This window comes from Camelus dromedarius, chromosome 10 (genome assembly GCF_036321535.1).
Source record: "Camelus dromedarius isolate mCamDro1 chromosome 10, mCamDro1.pat, whole genome shotgun sequence".
Taxonomy (NCBI): domain Eukaryota; kingdom Metazoa; phylum Chordata; class Mammalia; order Artiodactyla; family Camelidae; genus Camelus; species Camelus dromedarius.
The window spans coordinates 35,438,157-35,462,985 of record NC_087445.1 but is presented as its reverse complement, the minus strand read 5'-3'; the positions used below and the strand labels follow the sequence as shown (position 1 = coordinate 35,462,985).

At 40.3% G+C, this 24,829-nt stretch overlaps 2 protein-coding genes across 3 annotated transcripts in view; both read right to left on the bottom strand.

Moving 5' to 3' along the window:
- Positions 1 to 24,829, bottom strand: part of PIP5K1B (phosphatidylinositol-4-phosphate 5-kinase type 1 beta) — a 283,518-nt gene that overhangs the window by 205,510 nt on the left and 53,179 nt on the right. The gene's annotated exons all lie outside the window — the stretch shown is intronic.
- On the bottom strand, positions 2,655 to 5,239 carry PABIR1 (PP2A Aalpha (PPP2R1A) and B55A (PPP2R2A) interacting phosphatase regulator 1). The gene has a single exon (XM_010999796.3). The coding sequence runs from the start codon at positions 5,228 to 5,230 to the stop codon at positions 4,241 to 4,243; it is 990 nt and encodes a 329-aa protein (XP_010998098.2). The 5' UTR covers positions 5,231 to 5,239; the 3' UTR covers positions 2,655 to 4,240.

The window sequence follows — 24,829 nt, the reverse complement described above, 5'->3', positions numbered from 1 at the left end:
AGTCCATGACCCACTGCTGACTTCTCTTACCACCTCCAAGGTCTTTGCCAATCACTCAGCTCCACTTTCAGCAGAATCCTTAACTGCTTCACACACTGGACTTTAGTACCTGCTTAACCAATTCCCTAACCTAGGTCAAACCAATCTACTTCTTTTATAGCTGCCAGCCAACTGCAACTTGGCATCCAGTGTGGCCTAATAAACCTCCCATCACCCATGTCACTCCTTTACAGATTCTCATAGAGGCAGTATTAAGCCTTTCTTTCACTCAAGCTTCCAAATCTATTCCTGCCCCACCTGCAAGTATCCTAATCTCCTCAATAATTGGAAAACAAGCAGATACAAATTCTTTTCACTTTTCTTATACCCTCCTCTACAACCCTAAAATCCTACACAAATCAATTCAATATTTACTGCTAACTTTGCCTAGCCTTTTCACTCTCCTTCCTGTTTCAAAAGGAAAAAAAAAAAAAAAAAAAACTTCCAGATCTCCTTTCCAAGACCAACTCTTTCTTCTGTTCTCTGATGCTACTCAGGAAATGTCAGTTACATCATCTTTGGTTTGCTGTTTTGGCAACAATTCCCCCCAGTCTCCCACCTCTCTCCTGGATCTTCAGACTTTTTCTACTTATCTAAACACATGCCTGTAAGAAAACAATTCTCAGTACTGTTTCCCTCATAAGCCTTGACCCTCTCCCCATTATACCGCCAAGTATCTCAGAGTGGTCTCTTGCTGTGGGTATGTAGCTGCCTTTAGTAACAAATGCGATCATTAATTAATTTTTCCATTTATGCTGTGTTTTTAACACAATAAAGGAAAATAAACAACAGAGGTTTGTCATATGTGACAAACTGTACTTCAACTAAATGTTGACTTGTGCTTTGGGACTTCTAGCACAAAGTTTAAAACTTTAAAAAAATGTTTTTGGAAGGATAATTCTTACATGAGCTAAGCCCTGACATTCTACAGAATGACTGAAGTTATGAACAATAATATAATAATGTAAATTGTCTATATAACCTCTTAGAGCCTTATCTGATTTAAAACTTATCGCCTTTATAGAAAAACAAACTTACAGAAAATTTCTCTATACCTTCAGGGAAAAGGGTCTGGCAAAAAGACCTAAAATAGGAGACGAGAAGATGTACTTCACAAGAAGAAAGCAAGCCAGTGAGGGTGGAGTACAGAAAACAAGGGGAGGGAGAGTCAAGGGGCAGATTGTACAGCGCCTCCTACACCAGAATTAATACATTTGGACATACCATAAGAACAACGGGGAGCAAAGGAAAAGCTTTAAGCTGGGAGATGGAAGGATCAGATCTGTAATTTTAAAAGGATTACTTTAGTTGCTGTATGGAGAATGTACGGACAGCCAACCAGAGTGAGTGTGAAGGGACCAATGGGAAGTAGGAAGCCTAAGAGGGGAATGATGGTAGGCTGGATCAGGATGGCAGTAGAGATGAAAATAAGAAGACAGATTCTGGAAGATGAAATCCGTAAGATTTGGTGAATGATTAGATATGGGGGAAATAAAAGAGAGAGATGTCAAGGAGATATTGGTTTCCTGAATTTATATACATATATACATGGAATGTGGAGTAACATCTTGTACAATATATATTGAATTATTAACACAAGTTACCACTGGGAAGGGAAATGAATTTTACATAGTAAAAGGCAGACTTTCATGTTTTTACTATCTAGATATCTGCAATTGTTTAAATATTTTTATAATCAGAAGGTATACATTATTCCATAGTGAAATTCATATATGATAAAAAGAAACAAAGCATTTTCCTGGCTGAAAAGGATAGGAATAGCATTTTAGGGAGAAGGAACAATTCAATCAAAGGCACAAACACGTGAAAGTACATGGCATATTTAAAGAGGATCAAGTGGGCTAGTGTTTACCGAGTAAGAAGGAAGACTGCGTAACTGGGACAGGATGAGCAGGGGGGTAAGAGCTGTGTTAGAGTATGGCCGGTTTATGAAGGCCCTTATTACATGTCAGGCTAAAGAAAGCATTCCCTAAACTGTAGAAAGTGAGAAAGCATATAAAGTTTTTAAGCAGGAGGGTAACAAAATCAAGTTTATAATTTACATAGATCACTTTAGAGGCAGTGTGAAGACTGGGCCAAAAGGGAGGTAAGAAAATAGGCTGGCAGATCACTTAGGCAGGAACTTAAGCTAAATCAGGGCCAAAAGAGATAGAAGAAGAGATCTGAGATTCACTTCAAAAGTAGACAGGACTTGGTGACCGAGCTGGATGTGACAGATAGGGGAAAGAGAAAGTCAAAGATACTTCCCATGGTTTTGAGTTTAGGAAATTAGATAGGATGCTATCCATTTACGTAACTGAAGAACAAGTTAAATGAAAAGATAGTAAATTTTGTTTGGGAGATGCTGAGGTTACAGTACCTCTGGAAGCAGGACAGTGCCCAACAGGAAGTTGGGTATGTACGTTTGAATTTGAGGAACAAGGTCCGGACTGGAGCACATGAACACTATTATTACCCAGAATAGAGAATTTTAAGCCTGTGGACACCATCTTACCCTCAATGTAATTCACTGAATTCTTGAGGCAACTGTCAAAAGTTGACCAGTTCCATTTATTCTCATAGTTGTAAAAATTCCACATAATTGTTAAAGTCTCTGTAGGCAATAACTGAAAGTGGGCCAGAACTTTTTGTCTTGTTTCTTGGTCTCTCTCTTAGTCTTTTTTTTTTTTTTCTCTTCCCTTTTTGTTTACCATTCTTTCTTTCTATCTACCTACCTGTCTAGTTAAGAAAGATACAGGAAATATAATAAGAAAGTATAATATAAAAAAACTGTTATTAAATATTTCCATATTTTGTATTAATTGTAAAAGGCAAAGAAAAGAACATTTCACAATTCTACCTTTAACAAGACCTAAGTTAAGTAACGATTCATCTAGGTGACTCTCCTCTGATTTTCTCTAGCGAGTCACTGACCCTTAATTAACTGACATTCCCCAGGCAGTCAACTCCAGCTGTAGCTTTAACCACAGAGGTTCCTGAAACAAACCCAGTCCTGTTGTTGCTTACTGTCAGAAATTCGAGTCACACTGTACCTCTGTCTAACCGATGATGCCCTAGTTTCTTGGGAGGTGAAGAGGAAGGACCTGTTGGCAAGGAAACAGCTGCTTCTTCCAGAGCCAGGGAAAACCAAGAAGGTGACAGATGGGCAGAACAGAAAAGCAGCCAAAAGTTGCTCTGGCTCCTTGCTGACAAGGATTTTCAGTGAGGCACGACTGGATATTTTAAAGCATATCAATGATTGAGAGTTTTATCCGCCTGGGTGCTCTGGTGAAGTTCAGCAGGGCTTCTCCTACATTTTTTTAACATTTGAAAAACTTTTAAGTTAGCAGTGATACAAAGAACCTGGCCTCAGCCTATGTACCGTGGGCTAAGACTGCAAGGCACTGTCCCATTTCACTTTAGGAGTATACCCAAAAGAATGCACTTTCTGGTTAAAAAAAAAAAAAATTCTGTAGTTATATTTGTACGACTTACTAGAATTATTATTAAAATTTCATTAGAAAATGTTTTTTAAATATATTCACTTTTATATATTTAATTTTAAAAGATTTGTTGCAAACTTTTATATTTTTGTTCTTTTATCACCACCACCCCCATCCACTTCGGTACCCAGAAAATTAAATACTCAAGGATTCCTGGGCAAAATAGACAACCACTGGATGGATAAAACTAACATTTTAAAAATAGCTGTACATAGGTAAGTTATTGTTCTTCATCAAATGGAAATAAGCAATCACTGAAAATAACATTAAAAATTAGTGTGGGCATGAAGTATGGAATTTTAAAACATCAGTTTACTATGCTGATTAATTCAACATTTATATTTGCATCAGAACTTAATAATCCCATAAATAAATAGAGCTCTCAGTTATTTTAAAAAAATCAAGGGATAACATATGTATTTAGACATATTAGCAGCGTAAAGATGTATGCTTCAACACACTTATTGGGAAAACGTCTGAAAGTATTACTACACTGAATTCAAGGGCATCCGCAGGAACCTGACATAAAAGTTCTCTAGAATAACAACATTTCAGGAAATTCCAAAGAAGGAAAAGGGTCAAATAGGAAATAGCCTCAAATTAATCGACAAAGTTCAGTGCTTCCTCCAACTTGATTTTTCCCTCCATTGCAAAAACAAAAACAAAAACAAAACCGAGTCTCAGGATGGGTGAGTGAATCACTTGGATGAAAGTTCATCTACTGGAATAAATGGAGAGGCCGCTTGGGCCGGCGACACAGGAGAGTCGGTGGTAGTGCTGACTTTCGCTGGTGAGTTACAAGAAGATCCGGCACTGCTGCTGTTTCCATCGAGGGTATCGGAAGATACACACACACCAGGATCTGACAGCTGTGCAACGTCAGAAGAAAGCATGTTGGTGATGCCCTGGAAAAATCTCTTTGGCTGATACTCAGTTTCCATTTCACATTTTCTTTTCAAAGGTCCAAGAACACTTGGTCTAATGCAATTAATGGGACTCTGGCTTCTCCGAGTAGTAAATCGGGTCGTTGGACTAGGAATAGGACTTGGAGGCAATCCATTGCTACTCACAAAACTTTGCAAGGATGGTGAAAAACACTGCTTCCCAATTCCCCGGGTGGGTGACGGTGCTGGTGACACCGGAATGAAATCGATGCGTTTCGGGGAGGCAGATTTCTCCACGTCGTTGTCACTCAGGCTGAAACTTTCCTCCCAGGAGTGGCTTATCTGCATTGCGTTCTGCACCTCCCGCTCGTGGACCGTCTCTCGGTTGATCAAGTCCATGCCCTCCTCTTGTTTGATCTGGTGCAAGCGGCTGCTGTGCATGCGGACGGGAGAGGCCGGTAGCAGCAGGCCGTGGCGGTTCGGGAACGTCGTGCTGTTCCGCCTGGCGCTCGGCGCCTCGGCCTGGAACACCGGCGAAGTGTCACTGAGGCCGTGGATCAGGGGGGCGCTGTTAGACCTCCTGAGGCCCCCGCCGCCGCCACTGCCTCCGCCATCCCCCGGGCTCCCGCCGGTACCCGGAGGCAGCTCCAGGTCTAGCTCCATCTTCTCCTGAGCCATGTCGGGGGCAGGGAGGCGGGGGCGGTGCTCAGTCAGAGACCTAGGATTGCCATTCCCCGCAGTCCAAGGCCGCCGCCGCCGCCACCTCCACGGAGAATCTGTCAGCGGGCTCGTCCCTCCGCGCATGCGTGCCCCTTCGCGCAAGCGCCTTGCGATACCGCTCATCGAGGCGCCAGCTTAATACGTAATAACTGCGCTGCAGCCCTAGGGGGAGGGGCGAGGAGTGGTTGGGCCGCTAGGAGTACGTTCCTTCCGCAAATAGTTACTGAGCGCAAGCTTGCATTAACGCATGTTAATAAGCCTACCATATTCAGGAGTATACATTAAGAGCTCTGAAATGAGAGGCCCTTGGTGATGTGAGGCTGTGTGATGAGAAGTGGGGTTTGGCCTAACCAGAGAGGGCTTCCCTAGGGAAGGGACGAGGCTGCTGCCTGGGAAGCGGGAAGCGAGGGCTACCAGCTGGGTGGCTGGCGGGAACCAGGAGGGGAGGGAGGGAGTGTGGCCTGGAGTGGAGAGTGAGCTGGCAGAACGTGAGGTGGTAGACCAGGGTAGGGTATGGTCTTTATCCTGAGAACAATGAAATCTCGGAAGGTTTTCAAACATGGACATAACGGCGACTGATATGGCTGCTGGCTGCAGAATACTGTTATTGAGAGATTAGGCCCTACAGAAAAAAGAGCAGAGAAGAGGCTATACTCTAGGCCACAGAGAATGGTTATTTGCACTAAGGTGGTACTGTGGGAGAGGAGTTGGAGAGAATAGTAACTCTGAGAACCATTTAGGTTAAACGGGGAAATAAACCACCCTGTAATGGTATTACTGTTGTTTTATTTACAGTCATATTTCCAGCACAAGCATATGTGATCAATCATGTTCATTCAGTATGAGGGATTAAATGAAGGGAAAACCAATAGGCCCTAGAACTTAAAACACACCGCATGGCTCATGTAATTAATCTAAACTTTGCAATCTCATTAAAAATCAGTTTAAATTTATTATTTCATGTATTCTGTCAGATTTTTTTCTGTGTTCCAACGGTGTGCCAGGTAGCTGGTAAGAATTAGGCCCTAAGGTGAGGACATTTAATTTCTGCTCTGGGGGAGGGTCGGAAGAGATAAATACCGAGGCTATTTTCAGATAGTGGTAAGCCTATCTTAAGTGGTAAAATAACAGGGCAACGTGATAGAGCACTACTGGTAGAAGGGATGGACAATGCGATAAGAGCTGAGGTAGAAATGACAAGAAGCAAGTCATGTTAACATTTGGGGGATGAATATTCGAACCATAGAGAATAGCAGATGCAAAGACCCAAGGCAAACATGAGCATGCTGAGCTGGCAAGAAAAGAAAAAAGAGGAGTGCAGCTGAAGCATGAGGGGGAGAGTAGTATGAGGGGGTACCGGAATTTGGATCATATTCTAAGTATGATGAAAAGCCACTGGGGAGTTCTAAGCAGGAGAGTGATATTATCTGGTTTACATTTTAAATATCACTTTGGCTCTGTGGAAAACAGGCCAAAAGAGGGCAAGAGTGGAAGCAGAAAGATGGATTAGGAACCTATAGCAACAGTACAGATTATTGGACTAGGGTTGTATCCAGGGGCGATGGGGAGAAGTAAACAGATTCAGGATATGTTTTGGGAGGAGAACCAATAGGATATGCAGGTGGATTAGATTTAGATAGTGAAAGAAATGGATAATTCAAAGGCAATTATAGGCATTTTAGTTAAACTGGGTAGATGGCAGTATCATTTACTGAGACAGGGAAAATGCACTTAGAGAAGTAGAAATTAAGAGTTCTGTTGTGGTAGATTTGATTTGGTGGTGTCTATTAGATATTCATATGGACATTTCAACTGAAAGAGAACGTAATGATTTTTGTTCATCCCTGTCTTTTGCAGCTGAAGAAAGTAAGAGCCAGAGAGGCTGGCACAGTCAGCATCACAGCTTGTTTAGTGGTGGGAACCAGTATTAGAATCCAGCATGAATTCCAGTATCCTAGTCCATGCCCTTTCCACTGTATTCCAGACAGCTTTTAATTTGAAGTCCCTGTAAAATACAGATCCTGCTAATGAATATTATTCATACCTGTAATTATGGAAACTGACTTAAGCTTTCCACGTGCCAGACACTATTCAACGTACAGCACATGGTGCACCTCATTTAGTGCTCACAATAACCCTACAAAGTCAGTATTATTGTTCCATTTTGCAGGGGGAGTTGAGATGCAGGAATTAAGTAATGTTCCCAGGATGACAGGAAGTAGCGGGACCTGGGCCTTCTGGCTCCAGAGCATTGGCACAATGTTGTTTCCTCCATGTGCTATGACATTGCAGACTGGTAGAAACCACTTCCAGATTGTCCGTAGCTTTGTTGAGTGCAATGGTATTTAAGACAGAATTTGAAGGACAGATAGGATTTTTTAATAGAGATGATATTTTATATGGAATTGGCAGCATGATTATAAAACAGTGAATTCGGCCAGTAAGTGGAGTATATGAAGAGGAATAGATAAGGGGAGAAAGTTGCAAATTCAAGTTGGAGTCAGAGAACTAGAGCTCCGAATGCCAGGCAATAGTGCCTGAATTTTAACATTGGCGGGGGAGCAATAGGGAGGTTTTTAACAAGAGGAACGACAAATGAGAGCTATGCCTGGGGCCCTGCCAGGTGGATCACGGACAGAGTAAAGTGGAAGAACGGAAGGTGGAGAGAACAAACATTTTCTAAGGGCCTAACACCTGCCAGTCCTACTTAATTCCCATTATAATCCTATAAAGCATAAATAAAAACATATATTGTTATGCTCATCTTATAAAGGGACACCTGAGGTTCCAAAATTGCAAAATGCCCTATGGCTACATGGAAGAACTAAAATCTGAACCAATCCGAATCAAGACTTCACTTCAAAACCCATATTCTTTTTGCTGATTTCTCCATGAATTAGAGACAGAGAATTTGATGGCTAACTCTGAGATGAAAGGAAGGTCTGAAGTTGGGAATGGCAGAAAAAGGAGATGAATGTGGAGACAGGAAGGTAACAACCCAGACCCTGGCTACCTGGATGTACAGAGGATAAAGAGAGAGGGTTCACAAATGACTGAAGTGCAAGCATCAGCAGCTGGAAGAATGGTAAAACAACATTAAATAAAGGCAGGAGGAGAGAGAGGAAGAGCTTCTAGAAGAAAATCAATGTTAGGTGAGGAGAAAAAAGCAATAACTATAGAGCTTATTTTATAGTATCCATAGCATATTGCTAATTTGCATATTATGAAATTATTTCTAATGTGACTCAAATGTACCAACATTGTTCAGCCATGTCTGGATAAACACAATAATTGCCTTTACTAATAAAGCACAGAGATGGTGACAACCACAAAATCAACCATCCAGGCTACCTTGCTCTTACCTGAACACACCTATTAGAGATCTCACTCGTTTCTAGTTTTCTACCCTTGTCTCTACAGTCAGTTCTCCACCCAATGTTCAAGGTCAACCTTAAAATAAGACTTGAATAGTTTCTTTCCTGTTCAAAACTCTTTGGTGGATTCCCTCTTAGAGAAACAGCCAAGGTCATTACCATGACCTACAGAGCCCTATCTAATCTGGGTCCCTGCCGTCCCTTTAACACCGCCTCCAACTGCTCTCCCCCTCACTGCTTCCCCTCCAACTACAGAGGCCTCCTTACTGTCCCTGGGCCCCAGGCAGGCTCCCCCTCCACTTTGCTTACTCTTCTCCCAGTGGACATCTGTACTGCTCCATCCCTTCAGCTCTCAGCACCAACGTCACTAAAAGGCTTATGAAAAGCAACAGCAGTTCCCAAGGCCACACTCCCACGTCCCTTACTCCGTTTTCACTTTCCTCCAGAGCACCACATGTCAATATGTATATATTGTTTGCCTGACTCTCATCCTCAAGAAGGTGAGCTCCATGAGAGCAAGGCCTTTGCTTTCTTCCCTGCACCTAGTATCTAGAACAGGGCCTGGCACAAAGCCTCAATACACAGTTGTTGAATCATTGTGCAAGGGAGTGAGGAATGAATGAATGGACTCATGTAACTATCCAAAAGGGAAGAGAACTCTAGGATTTGAAATGGAGCCTAGCAGGCTTCTCTAGACTGCCTCTAAGTGCGCCTTACTTTGACAATTCTTCTCATATCGAGAATATCATTACTAGTTACAGTGCCCCCCAGCCCAGGAAGGTAGGTGACTTGAATGAACCATTATGTTAACTAAGAAGTTTAAGCCCTAAGTTTCCATTCTTTTTTAAGCATATGCTGATACACACTTGACAGAATTAAAATGCTGATTGCGGAAGATTCTAAACTATGTTTAATATATTGGGCTACTGCTTCCTCTCAAAGGAATAAAGGATAAATGAGAGAAAATAGCAGCCATAAAATGCAATTCAGTCTGTTGCAAAAATAACACCAGATGCAGGATCTAGATCTTCCCCAAGTCAAGTCACCCTTCTGGTTTCACTCTAGGTATGAATTAAATACCACACTTAGGAGTAAGTCATAAAATCAAACATCTACTCAGTAAACTTTATTGTGATTAATATTTTATTTTTTCAAACTAACAGGTAGTTTCCCTTTAATTCTGAGGGATAATTTTTTACTATTAAACCCCCAAGCATATGACAAGGCAAATATCCAATTCTGAATCCATACAGAATGAATGTGAAATACAAAAATGTACATACAGGTATAATATGAGATGAGCTGGAAAATATCTCCACATCCCACATTAACTAATACCACCAATCTAGAAAAAAAAAAACACTGCAGAGGAAAAGCATAGTTTCAAAGAACAGGAACTCAGGAGTGTTAACTGGTACAACAACTTAGGAAAAATGTTTGGCAGTATCTCATACCACCTACTAAAAGAAAATATATGTGCATGTTCTGTGATTAAGAAATTCCACTTTGGGATAGATATCCGAGAGAAATGAGTGCTTATATCTGCTGAAAGACATGTTCCAGAATGTTCCTTGCATTATTATTGGTAACAGCTCCAAACTGGAAACAACCTAAATGTCCGTGAACAGAATAGTCACATGGGTGACATTACACGATGGAATTCTTTACTCAACAACATGGATGAGTTACAGTATAATGCTGAATCAAAGAAATCAAACCCAAAAGAGTACATACTCCATGACTCCATTTTTGTGAAGTTCAAGAACAAGCAAAACCAATCTATGGATGTAGAACTCAAAATAAGGGTTACCCTTGGGGCTACTGACTGGTGAGGGCACAAGGAAATGTTCCATAGCATGTTCTTGGGGCTGTTTACACAGCTGTACACATAAAAATTTATTAAAAGAAGTGCTAACCGTGAGTTTAACTCTAAACTGGAATGCTAAGCTTCCAAATCTCTGACACACAACATTATCAATGGAAGAATAGCTAGCTGGCCTTGACTTGAGAAAGGACACAAAAACACACACACACCCCTCAAGGTACATTTCACTGGGGCCTGAACACCAACAGACTCCAGCAGCCTTCCACAAACACTGCACACTTGTCTGAGGCCATAGATCACCAACAGAACCATCACTTCTCATTGGCCCTGTTCCCTAAAAGCCCTCCAAGCTAGTTAATTCTAAGAAGGCATGAAGGAGGAAATGAAGCCCACTTTATAGCCTTTGACTTTCTCAACTGCAATCTTTGTGTATTCTGTTTAAAGTCGGTTCTGCAATATCCTCCTAAGCATAGTTCATGAAATGAGACAGAGTGAAAGTCACATCAAAGGAACTCAGCAGGGGCTGTTATTACATATGGAAGGAATAAGAACTGTGTTTGAGGACATGGTTTTGGCTGCAGGGAACTTACTTTGTTATTATAATGAAAGAAAAACAGATGATCTGAGAAATTGTTACCAACCATCAACTGTCACATTACGGAGAGCCCAGTAAGTACAGCTACTCCTCGTAGCATCTACCCTGGAGGTTGCTTAATCTAATCCTTAAAACTTTCAAGCAAGAGAAAACCGAAGGACAAGTTTACTAAGTTTGACCCCATCACCTTTCGTTTTTGGTAACAGCTAAAAGCCATCAGGCCACTTGTATGGAGTAACAATCTTTATATGGACAAAGTAAAATGGTCGGAAAGGAGCCTCAAAGGCCTGATGGAAGAAGTTTACAGCCTAGGCCCTCAGCAAAGTTTAAGCAAACAAATAAATGTGAATTGTAGTTACTCTGTTCAGTTTTTTTCAAGAGGGAACATTGGGAAAGATATTAAAAATAGCCATCAAGCCCCCAACTCTCTATTTTCAATCTTTTGAATAGAACAGAACAATGAGTTGGTATCACTTTTTATTCCTCACCAATTTTATACGTCTTGGGCAGCATCCATTTTTTGGTGCCTTCTCTTTGGCATCAAACTTCTTCTAGGCCATAAACCAGGGTTATGACTGGTGTCCTTTGCTGTGGCTCTATGTTTCTCTCTGCCTGTCTGCCACCTTTCCCTTAAAAGATTAATCCACAGGGCAAGAAGGAAAAAAGAACTGATGGCTTTACGGACAATGTATAAAGCTAACTTTAAAACATGCAGAAGCTGCAGATCTAGTTGGATTTATATACTTGGGCCTTCCAGTTGGGTGTTTGGGCAACTTCTCTAAGGGTTCAATGTATTAATGCCAGTAGGACTATAGCAAAAAATAAAAGTAAAAAAATAATATAAATTTAGAGTCATATAATCATACTTCTAGCACTGTGACCTTGAATAAGTCTATCAACTTCTCTGGGCTTGCTTTTCTCATTTATAAAGTAGGGACACAACCTCTTTGTTGTAAAGATCAAGTGATATGATGTCCATGATAGGCCTTGCGGACAGCACAGGCCCTGTACAAACAGGCTTCTCTCCATGAAGATCCTCAGTGCAATGGTTGCAGAACTATTATGCCTACTTTCCCACTATTCTCATCAAAAGGCTTCCTTTGTTTTCTTGCTTTTAGTTTGATTCTGAGGAAGAAAATTCGCTCTCTGTCTTCTTCCCTAAGACCTTAGTAATTTTTAGAGACACGCATTTTCTGTGGCCTAAAAAGTATGAACTGAAAGGTTCGTCTGCAATCAGGTGGAGAGTTTCTGCGAAGGCCAAGTCAGAAAAACACATTTCCAAGAATTTCACTCCCTGAGTCTGTCTGACAAGAGATGAGGCCCACGGGGTAGAGAGGCCATTAAGTACGAAAAATGTGGCTGGATCAGTGAATCCTATTCCCTGCAGCAAGCGAGCCATTTGTCCGTCCCCAACAGCAGGAGCTACCCTCCCTGATCGCGCTGAACTTTTCAATTGGGACTAATCCCAGAGGCTTATTCTCCTTTATTCATTTTAAACCCGGTTTTGAATTCCTGCTGTCATGCTACTGTCCTTCCTGGCATATAATAAACTGCACAGACACACATTCGGCTGAGCCTGATAAACAAGATGAACCCAGCCCCTTTCAGACAAAACTGGCACGAGGAAAGAGGAAGAGACCAGAAAAAGATTCAAGAAGCTTCAGCAGTTACCATTCCTCAAGATACGTCTTTTCCTCCAGGGAGCTGATGATACCTTGGAGGTATGTTGTGAGGAGCAGGTCAAATGACCCCAAGAATTTGAAGCTGTGGCCCCAAACCTAAAGATTCATAAACTATATGCTTTAGGGAAATTTTTTTTGGCTTTAGAGGATGACAACTGCATAGCCAAGAGTGTCTAACCGCTAAGACACTTTAAGACAGTGAAATTTATTACTGAGAAAGAGGGCAGTTCCTAATGTATTCTTTTCCATTCACCCAGCTTTGTTTTAAACGAGTATGACTAGTAAATGCAACAAAACCAGGGTATTAAGGGGGAGGGGCACTCCAGTTCCTCCTATCTCACACTGGCTAGTTTATAAACTGAATGCAAGCGTAATTCAGTCTCTTGTATAACTTTTTACCTGCAGCTCAGTCTGTATGTAGGAAATGAATTTTGACCATCTCTGGCGCACAGTCATCTGAAAGTCCCACTTCTTAGGAAGTGGTACAGATTTTCCTTCTTCACTCTCCATCTGAAAACTGAAAGTCTAAGATAGGAGACTTCTTCCACCCTTACAGTTAAGACACTTTTCACTTAGACAATGTTGTCAAGAGTCTCATCATCATCCGATAGCAGCGTACATTTACTAAGGGCATGTACCAGGTACCCCTCTAAGTACTGTGTGTATTGGACTCATTTATTCCCTATACCGTTTCTAGGATTATTATCCTCATTTTATAGATGAAGGAAAGGAGGAACAGAGAAGTTACTCAAATTGCATGAGATGACATAAGTTCAGGGAGAGAGGAACTGAGCCCAGGAGTCTGGCTTCAGAGGCTGAGCTCATGAAATACAGGTGGATTCCTCAAATGCCATGTTCATGGTACTCCAGGCTATTTTCAAAGAATGATGGTGGACTTGATGTGTACAGGACAATCATTCTGCTTAGCAGAAACACAGATAAGGGACCCATGTAATTGTATGGGCTAACAGATACTAGTGAGGTTACAAAATTAAGCAATTAGTAAATGCCCTATTTGTCCCAAAGCAGTCATGAAAACTAATGCAAAGGATTAGAACCACAGAATGTCAGCTCTGAACAGGGCTTTAGAAATCACTTACACTAACCTACAAGGAAATAGGTTCAGAGAGAGCCTGTTTGAAGAAATCAGATCAGTGATTTCTTCAGGGTCAAGAAGGCATCCAGGATAGAGTCAGGATGCTTCACTAAGGTCATAGGAATTCTTTCCTCATGTTTGCTCCCTGGGTTTCCCTTTCACTGTCAACTCTTTCTCTAAAGAATAGCATCCACTTCCATGGTTTCAACTATGACCAATGTCTCAGATTCATATCCCTAAACAGGGCTGACCTATCTCTAGACTGTAATACACAACTAGCTACTAGACAACCCCACAATATGTTCTGCAGGTGCTTCAAACTCATCTATGAGCAAATTCACCTCTCCCTACCCCAAATCTACTACTTGAGGATGAATTACATGACAATCTCTCCAGACAACGACATCAAAACTCAAGGGATTCCAGATCTCTCCACTCCTTCATGTCTCCCATCTCATCCATCACTAAATCTCTTCAATTTTACTTGCTTAACATTTGATAGCTTCCTCTTTCTTTCTGCCTCTATTACTAAAGGATTCTGTCTGCCCTCAACTACTGCAACAGCCTCAGTCGAGTCTCACTTGTGTTAGGATGGCTCCAGTCCTACCCAAATTGGCATAAACGCTGCTAGAGGGAGTTTCCTGAAATAACCTCATCAGGGTACATCCCCTTCATTTTGCTAAAATTCTTGCATTAATGTGCCCTGTAGGGCAGGAGAGCCTGCAGACAGGCTAGAGAGAGGAAGACAGACTGAAAAGAAGGAAGGTGGGTGGGAGGGAGGGAGGAAGTGGTAAGCCTAGTATCTGCCCTAATTGCTGAAAGCTCTCCTACCTTTGAATTGAAAGTTCAGCAAAGTAGTGTTTAAGAACTCACACCCTGAAACCAGAGAACCTGGGTTTAAATCTTTACCAAGTAGCGTACACATGTATGACCTGGGGGGTCAAGCTACCTACCCTCCTTGAGACTCAATTTTCTCATCTAAAAAATGAGGCTTGTCGTCCCTCTAACAAATGACTGTTGGGAACATTAGTTGAGGTAACATGCAAGCAGCTCTCAGAACACAGTCAGACATAAGATTCTCAAAACAGATCCTGGAACCATAACCAGTACATCTTATTTAATTAGACTGTAGTCTCACTTCTCTTTCCTAGGCACCAACCACCTAGCCAGCTTGTCATTCAGTGTTTACTGAGTGCCGACTGCTCTGCAGTTCAGGTTGAAGACTGAGCAAATACGGGTGACAAAGCTCCTCTGGGAGAACCCTGAGATTTCAAACTCCTTCGAACCACAAAACACTTCCTCAAAATCTGTTACAATTAAGGCTCTGTAGAAGGTATCACAAAGATGAAAGAGATCCCAGGGAAGCGGAGAGTTCAGGAAGGAGGTAAGCAGCATGTTATTAACGAGGATATAGGCTAGATCTCATGTCCTCAGCCTTAAGGGAGCATCAGAATCATCTGTGGAACTTTTAAAACAAACACAACAGAACCCCAATACAGAGATTCTCACTCAACAGGCCTGGGACGTGGTATTGGCATTTTTATTAAAAAAAAAAAATTCTCCAATTGAATCTGATGTGCTCCAAAGGTGAAAGTACTAGACTAGAAAGCATCTCTACTGCTCATGAGCACTTATTAAAGTGCCAACATTTTAGAAGATGAGGAGATTGCTTTCAGCTGAGTGAGGAGACGACCAGAAGGTCTATGAAGAATCCTTGAAAAAGGGACCCTAAGGGAGTCTGTCCTACTCTGCCTATATTGGAGCATGAGAAGCCATTTTACAATAACACTAGTTGAGTAAGACCATCGAGTAAGAATACTTGATTTTCTGTTATCTCGACTCCTTCCCATCGCTCTTTTGACCTGGAAAGGACAGGACCTCAGCAAGATAGCTAAAGGCAGGGAAAGAGGAGGAGGCTCTGAGACTTGTTGCCTGTCCCAGGCCTTACCAAGGGAAGGGAGAAGCTGAAATGAAGTTGGAGGCTATGCCAAGTACACTGGAGACACCAGCTGCAAACAGTGATTTAAAGTGACACTAGGACATTTTATTGCTAAGATGAACAGAAAGCTTCTTGAGTTTTCCTTCAGAAGCCAAAGGAGACCTTTCCCCATTGAATAAATTTACATAGGCAAAAATAGAGGTCTAATTACATCCCATGAGTGCTGCCTCTTATACACAGAAGGACATTTGACACTTGTCAAATATGGCAGAAATGCTGAAGAATATAACAACTGTGGGTTTGGTTTTGTTTGTGGGGGATACCTGGGGATTTTTGAGAGAGGACACTGGTAGAGACAAGAGGGAGGGAGGGTGCAGAAAGCTTTCAGATTGGGAGGAGCTACACCTTAAGTGGATGGTAAGAAACTGGAGGCAGCCAGATAGACTTTGCTTTGAAAAATGTGGCCGATTCAAACTGAGAAAGTATTTTTCAAGTTCTGACCGAGTGCCAGGTGCTTCCACATAAACACAGAGGAAAGCAAGCAATAAAGTTATCACCATGACTGGTCATGGAAGGGTTCTTAAGGACAGGATTTTCTTAAGCATTTTTTCTTTCCTGAGAAGTGACTAGCGGTAAGAGAAATACTAATGATACAGAAGGAAAGATAATTGTGACAGAAAGTCCTGGAGTGGATGGAGGAAATGGAATTGAGGGCACAAGCAACAGATTACAAATATTTATTTAAAGTCTATAAAATAACCCTTAGCTTTAGGTCAGTCAAATCTGGGGGAAATACATTGTTCTTTCTTCATAAATAATAGCTAGTTACAGTTTCAGAGGGCTGCTTACATTTCATCTACTCCATCACTGACAACATAAAAACTTCCATCTTTCTTCAGCTGAAAGGAAGGAAAATGCAATTAATGCTATTAATTCTCTTATACCGAGCAGATCTGGCAGCTGGAGAGAGAATACAGGCTATAAAAAACCTATAGCATAAGTGACAGGGAAAGCCTTCCCCATTTTTCTTACTCAATTTGCTTTCGGAATGGGTAAAATCTGAAGGCACAATTAATCTTAATGATGTGTCAAAGAACAGAAACATTCCCCGGGCTAAAAAGAATTCTACACGGATTGCAGAATTCAGAAGGAAGAATGCATCAAGGAAGATACAGATGAGGGCCAGTTCCCCAAAAAGATGTGTCCTCCAACTTTTATTTTCATTTGAAAAATAACAATTTTTTAATTTTAAAAATCAGATGAGGGAAATAGGGATGTATTAGTGGGTATGAAGAAGTTGTGCATTTAATGAAGCAAATGTTTCTTAATTCGTGCTGCCGTCACTCTTTCCATCAGCCTGACTAGTCAACTGCTAGACACTGCTTTACAACTAAGAGCCTAGTGAGTGTGCCCAGTATCTTTCTTTGGTTTATTATCAACATTTGAAATGCTTCCAAGACAGATAGAAGGAGTGATAAGAGAAACACACTAAGAGAAAGAGCATCTGCATTCAGCAGGCTGGAGAATAGAACCCTGGGGCATCCAGATGGCCTCTACACAATTTCAGCCAACTGCTGCCCTTTGCAGAAAAGGGTGTCATTCACTGATTGCTGAAACTTCTAACTTCTCAAGAGAGGTTGAACATTCAGGTATTTAAGAACGTGGATTCTCCCCAATTGCAGACGACACATTTAAAAGAATAAATTAAAAAGCTAACACACTGACTGCCTAAGCAAATGGGGATAAAGGCTGGCTTAGGCTCTGAGGCACCAGCTCATGACCTCTGAAAGCCCATTCTTTTTTCTCCTTATTGTAGTCTCAGCCCTCTTTCCCCAGGACTGTCTCTCCTGTCCTTCTGGTGGATGATCCCTCTTTCCGTAACGTCCTTTGTCATTTTTCTTTATACTCAACCTAGTCTCTGGCCACAGGCTCTCTAAGAGAGAGCAGCAGTCATGTCTTATAGGTAAAAGGATGCCCTGCAGTGCTTGGCAGGGGGCCTGGTGCACGCTGTGTGTGTGTAAGTAAGTGATGGTGGGTGATGTCTTTGAAATCTCTCCTAGCAGATGATGAATGCATCCAGTTTTTACCTTTCTTCCCACCAGCACCAGTTATAACTAGCTACATGTCTTACTGACTTCTCTCCTTGTTTCTAATGATTTTCCAGTTGATTCTCTACTTTCTAGGTATGCACTTCAAATATCCACAGATAATGGCTATGTTTGCAACTTCCACTCCAATTTTTAGATCATTTCTTTCTCTTATCTCCTTGCTGGTACTTTGAGTCAGGTTTATAATTTCAATAAAAGTGAGTATTCTCATCATGCATTTGACTTAAATGGGGATTCTTCTCATGTTTCACAAAATATGATACTGGTTTGGCATGGGACTATATGGTGCTTAAAATAAAACAACAAAAGTAACAAATCCTTATTCTAATTTTACTAAGTTTTTAATTTTTTCTTTATAATCCATAATGTGTGTCAGGTTTTTTTTCTGTCACTATGGACTGATCTTATTTATTCTTCTAAAAGTTAAGTCTATTGACATAATTTACATGCAGTAGAATTCACCCTTTTAAGAATACAGTTCAATGAGTTTTGACAAACATACAGTCATGTAACTACTGCCACAATCAATATGTCACTGGATGAATTTTATTTAGCAAAGCATTTTGGGCACCTGTTAAGATGACCATATAGATTTTTCTTTTTTGATCTAATATGGAGACTAGCTTCTCCAATACTGAACCAAGCTCACACTCCTGTGATGTACCCCACTTAAACATGGTATTTATTTGATGTACTGCTAAATTCTATCTGATGGTATTTTATTGAAAGGTTTTGCATCAATATTCATAAGCCAGATTGATCTTCAGTGTGTGTGTGTGTACACATGTACATGTTCACACATACTATCTCTGTGAAGTTCTGGTATGAAGATCATTTTGAAATTAAAAAAACCTAGAAGTTTGGCTTCTGCTCTTTGCTTAAAAGTTGTAACAGTAATGTGAATATTCGTCCAGGTTTACATGGGGCAGTTCCAGTTTACACCAATTTTCCCAAGTAAAGCCCCTTTTAATGAATTATATGGTCACCTTACTTAATAATATCAATATCTTTGAATGTTGGAAGGATCTACTGAGGCTATCTGGGGCTGGCACTTTGAATTTAGAAAGCACCTTTTGATAACTTTTTTATTTCTTCTATGGTTACTGACTTAAGTTCTCTCTCCTAGAAGCCACTCTGATACAGCAAATTTTCCTAGAAATACCACCTACTTCATCTATCTCCATGGAATTTCACAGAGTACCTCACAATCTTTTTTGGTTATTCCTTCTTTTTGGTCTCTGATTTTGTTGGCTTTTACTTTCTCCAGTAATAAAAGAAATATTGTTCACTGTACAAAATTAAAAAATTAAAACACAAAGGAAAAACTGAAAATTACCCATAATCTCAATCACTCAGAAATAATTACTATCGACAAGGTCATGTGAAACATTTCAGACTTTTATCTGTCTACAAACCCACCTTCCTACCTACAATGTTTATTTACCTGCCTCTTCCATGTTATATGATATAAACAGCTTTTCCATATCAATAAATATCTATTTGCATCTGCAATTTCAATGGCTGTGGAGCATGATATACCATGACTTTCCTATTTAAATTCCTGACAGTCGGGGATAGGTAGATGGTTATTTTTTTAAAGCTACTTTGAGCAATGCTGCATGGAACGTTATCTAACATCTCTGCATTCTCATCCAGTTCTACCTGTAGGGCAGATTATTAAAAGCAGGAGTGCTAGTCGACGACAGGTACATTTAAAAATAGTTTTTGCTTGTAAAAAAGTCTACATTTCTTACAGAAAAAAATCAGCGAAAGACAAAAGTGAAGATTTCCCACAATCCATTTTCCAGTGATACTTGTTAACATTTTGTTAGATAGATATCCAGCAGATCTCAGTGCACATATTTTTAACCATAAATGAGACCATGTTATACCAGCTAGTTTGTAACTTACTTACCACATTATGCCATCTTTTCCTGCACAGCATCATTCTATACAATAATAAGGTATTCAATGGATAAAAGAACCATAATTCCATCAGTTAGTGGTGGAAATTTGAGATGTTTCCGACTTTTGCTTCTGTGAACAATGCTACAAGGAGTATCACTGTCTTCACTTTTTTGCCCCATTGTTCAATTATTTCCTTAGGCTAGATTCCCAGTGGAACTGCTAGGTCAGAGGATATGTACTTCAGGGCTTCTGATGAACACATAACCCTGGAGAAAGTTTGCATCCATCGGCATTCCAAATAGTCTGAGAGCTTGTTCTCACATTCCCCTCAACCTTCCTCTTAAACTTAGACTCAGATAACAAAAAGTAGCACTTGGGGTTTTTTTTTTCCATTTTAAAAATTATTAATAAATTGGACATCTTTATGTACTTTTTGGCCCTTCAAAATGTTACTAAAGCACTTTATATGATCTATTACCTATCTATAAACAAAATAGCCAGAATAAATTATATTTATTTCTTAAAATCTTCAATCCTATTTTGGAAAATTTAAAAAAAAAGAAAGAAAGAAAAGAAAAAAATGCCTCACACTTTTAGAAATAGCTCTGCTGCTCCTGCTGGAATTTTGCTTTAAGTTTATTCCAAGTAAGGGAGAGCAATCATTTTCTCCATACGCCTTAACATAAATATGTACCAGAACATTATAAAATGGTCTTGTTGGAACACAGAACTCGGTGTAGCACAGGTACACGCCCAAATTTCCAGTGTAGGATAAGCATTTTAGCAGCTATTTCATTACAATACAGCCTCATCTCTGACCGCTCCATAGAACAGACTGCTAAAATAACACTAGAGGCAGGCCCTGTTTCTTCACAATGTCAACATCTGTAGCGTTTGAAGCATTAAAAATAAGGAATGCAATCTTTCTCAGAGCTTTCATTTTTTTCAGGGCTTTCATTTTTAAATAAGCACCCACTATGAACAATTGTGACTGATTTCCTTTGCAGCAAAAACATGGTGAACATTCACTTTTTTTTTTAACAGTTAAGAACAAATGACCTGCAAGTGAATTCAAGATAACGAGCAGTGATTGTAGCATTCCATCAAAGTATTTTTGTTTAAATGTTTAAAAACAAGATTCAGAATACATATTCCAAAAGGCAGCAAGTTTCCATGGGCCTCCCCACTTTTTTAAAAAACTCTAGCTTTATTTTAAAATGCACACATCAAACATGTGTGGAATGCTTTAGTGTTTTTAATAACTATCATTAAAGAAATCAAGGTAATCATAATTTGAAATATAAAATCAATTTTGGGGGCTACACTGATGTTTTTGATCAAGAGAGCATAAGAGATCACATAATAAAGGTGAAAGCAAGAAAAGGTTCACTTTATCAAGTATAACTAGAATAAATCCTCTGCCTTTGTGGCATTATTATTTTTTGTTTGGATAAAGTACTGCATAATCTATATCACCTTGTAATGCTTGATAAAATGTATAAAGTAACACTATAGCATTTAATGAAAATCCAGTAAAATGAATGTTTATATCCCTAAAGCATTCAGTAGAAAGACACTAAAATTCTAACGACTTTCAATAGTACTTTGATCAAAGAATTACTATAAAAATGTAGCAACTTAAAAATCTTGTCCTCTCAACTCATTTATTGAGGCCCTCGAATATAATGGATTCTGAATCTAGTATAAGAGATGATTAAAGCAACAGGTTAGGAAAATAAGATGCCACTAAGAAACAGAAAGGCCATTCTATGTAACTAACCGTACTGTGAATTCACCCATAATGAATGGACTTAACCTACTAAATATTCTCAGAAATAACTTACCATTTAGCTCCTAAATGCAATGAAAAAACGACCACTATGGAGACTGAGCAACCAACCATCAAAGAGCAACCAACTTGAAAGAGAGTCAAGACAAACTGGAAAATCGTGACACCTCCCGAAAGCATGCTGAAATAGTAGTAATGATTTAAAAAAACAATCGGGGAAGGAGTAGGTCAAAAAAGGGATATCTGTCAAAGCAGTAGGGGAGAAAATCAGTGTCTCTGGCATTTCTGGAGAAGATGGTGCCCTGAACCATACATGTAATGAGTAAGGCTGATCCACTGGATTGGCATCATCTGTTGAAACCAGCCCTTCAAAGCCTTCATCTGCATTTGCTCCGACTCCTCCTCCTCACTTACAAGACCATTTGATGTCAACACAGGAGCTCAAGAAAGTTTACCAGTTCACAGGAAGTTAACACACCACCACATTGCCACAATTGTCAAAGCAAGCCAAAGTCTTCCACCTTGAGTATAAATCAGTAAAAGCGGCATTTTTCTTCATCAGTCTCTCTGAATCAAAACACCAAAGTCTAATCAGCCTTGTAAAATAATGACAGAGTTTATAAATCCACAAAACTCAAATCATATTTAAAAAAAAATCCTTCAACAATTTCCTCAGACCAATAGCAGGATGTCAAAACTCTCAGCACGAGTGCTGCAAACCTTGCCTACTTTTTCAACCTTATGTAATATGCCTGTGATGTCACCATCATGAACAGCTGACGTTTAAGAGCTTTTTATATGGAAGGCCCTGTCCTAAGCATTTTCCTTATGAGAGCCCACTCACAAAACCCGGAGAGGTAACTTGTGTTGTTTCCTTTGTTTTACCAAATGGGGAACCAAGGCACAGAATGGTTAAATGCTTTGCCTCATCACATTCCCACATGAATCTGACACTTCAGTCGTACTGAAATATTTGCAAGTCTTGCAAATGCCATATGCTTTTGTACATGATTGGCCTTTTGCCCTGAAAACCATCCGACTTTTCCTTATCTGACCATTTCCTATCGCTTCTTCAAGACTCAGTTTAGGTAGGGCCTCCTCCCAGAAACCTTCCCAGATACCCTGACTTTCCTAAGAAAAGTTAGATGCTCCCTCTTCTGTGTTCCTATCACCAATATGTACTCCCTCATGCATGGCATGGCGCTTGTAAGAGTCTGTATGTAAATCTGTCTCCCACTGGGTTGCAGGCTCTCTCACGGGCAGTGCCAGGGTCACTTCATAAGGCCTCATAGCCTTCCACTGCTCAACTCCAGGGGGCGCCATTCAGAGACTACAGAGTGATATAAATGGTGACTCCTGGAGTGATACAGTATGGCAGCTCTAAGGACAATATTCCTATTGCCTTCCAAAGACTGTGGCATGGGGTATACAGTCATAAATATTTCTAAGTGACTGAATGGCCGAGACAGAGCTCACAATAAATGTGAAACGGTGCTTAACCACTGAAGTCTCCCAACCAGTTTATTACCCTTCCAAACCAACACTTCATAAGGTAAAGTCTAAATAACACTGTCAACCCAGAGAAAAGTGCTAGTTTGCCACTCAGCACACTCAAAACCCCTCGCCTTATCTTTTCTACATCAGCATCTTGTACATTTCCTCTAAATGCTAATGGCAAATTTAGAAGATTTCCCTCTAAGCCTTTGAAAATGGAATAAGTAATCTGCAAATGTGGCATTTTCACCAGAGATGCAAATAATTATAGTGAAAGCTAGGTATAAAAATTTATCCAAAAGAGTAGACTGAAATGCAAATTAATACATTCCAATTTCTACATGTTAATGAACATGTTCATAAGGACATTATGATTCTATATTCAGAAAAGCAACATTCCACAACTTTCAACCACCTGCACAGCAGAGAGAAGAAAACATTTAACAATATCTTTGATCAGAGGTAAACAAACAAACAAACAGAACTTAGGCAGTGCATTCTTATTTTCATTATAAGGATACAGTTTCTATCTTTCCATGACTGGGAACAAGGTCCTTGGTCAAAGAACCTTCTACACACACCTAGCTTCAAGAAACAAGTAGAGATTGAGGCAGGTTTCATTGAAGAAAAATTCCTTAGTCATCAAGGTCACTACTTAGCCCTAATTCCCGCAGTTGACTGCTGCCTTCGGTTGGCTGACTGTGCCTAACTCAGAGTGGGAAGAGGGAAGAGAAACAAAAGTGACTTGTTCTGAAATTACTCATAAAAACTATGAAGCCTCAGTGACATGGCAATGTGGTAGGTAGAAAAATGGTCCCCCAAAGATGCCCAAGTCCCAGTCCTCCAAACCTGTGACTATGCTGTGATTGTGGCATGGGGTGTTAAGGTTACAGGTGGAATTGAGGTTGCTAATCAGCCAATCTTAAAATAAGGGGTCTTGAAAGAGAAGAGGGAGGCAGAAAAGTTGTTGTCTGAGTGATGCAATGTGAGAGACTGAATGGCTACTGCTGCCTTTGATGGTGGATGGAGGTCATGAGTCAAGAAATGCTGCTGGCCTCTAATATCTGAAAGATGCAAGATGACAGATTCTCCCCCAGAGCCTCCAGGAAGAAGGCAGCCCTGCTGACACTTTAACTTTAGCCCAGTGAGACCACTTTTGGGCTTCTGACCTCCAGATCTGTCAGATAATAAATCTGTGTTGTTTTCAGCCACTAAATCTGTGGGAATTTGTTATAGTGGCAATAGGAAAGAAATACAGTATCACTGGAGAGGAGGGAGACATGATTTCTATAATTTCTATTGCATGGGGACATTTATTCCCTGACAGAAGAGCCAAGAGCTCCTGTACACTACAGTGTCTGATGTGACCATTTCCTTCTCTGCCCTCACCTAAGCATTATCATGAAACAGAACATTTCACACTTGTCCATTCTACAGAAATGGCCTGAAATACATTCAAGTTGGGGCATTTTGAGGTTTTTTGTGCATACAAGATTCATAACATTTTGTCAGCATCAAAGGGACCTCAGGGAAGAACATCTGGTCATTCCTTATAATTATCGTATAAATGAAGACATCCAGGCCAGAAGGCCTCGGGTAGTACTATGCTCCAGGCTACAAAGCTAATCACAAAGCAACATTCATCCCCTCTAGTTCTTGCTCCCTCTCTCCAGTTTGCTTCCACCGCCCTATGCTACTAGTAACTAAGATTAAATGCTGTGCATACAACTAAAACCTCACTTGAGATGTATGTCACTGAGGGGGGAAATTTTTAACTTTATTTAGTAGTAATTAAAAACACTTTAAAAACTTGGATGTTTTTGCTAATGGGAAATGTTTAGGTATGTTTGCAACCTGGGAATGGTCTACTTTT

What these genes read in the sequence shown, in the direction of transcription:
- PABIR1 (XM_010999796.3), bottom strand. Translation starts at nt 5,230, where the DNA reads ATGCGCGGAGGGACGAGCCCGCTGACAGATTCTCCGTGGAGGTGGCGG.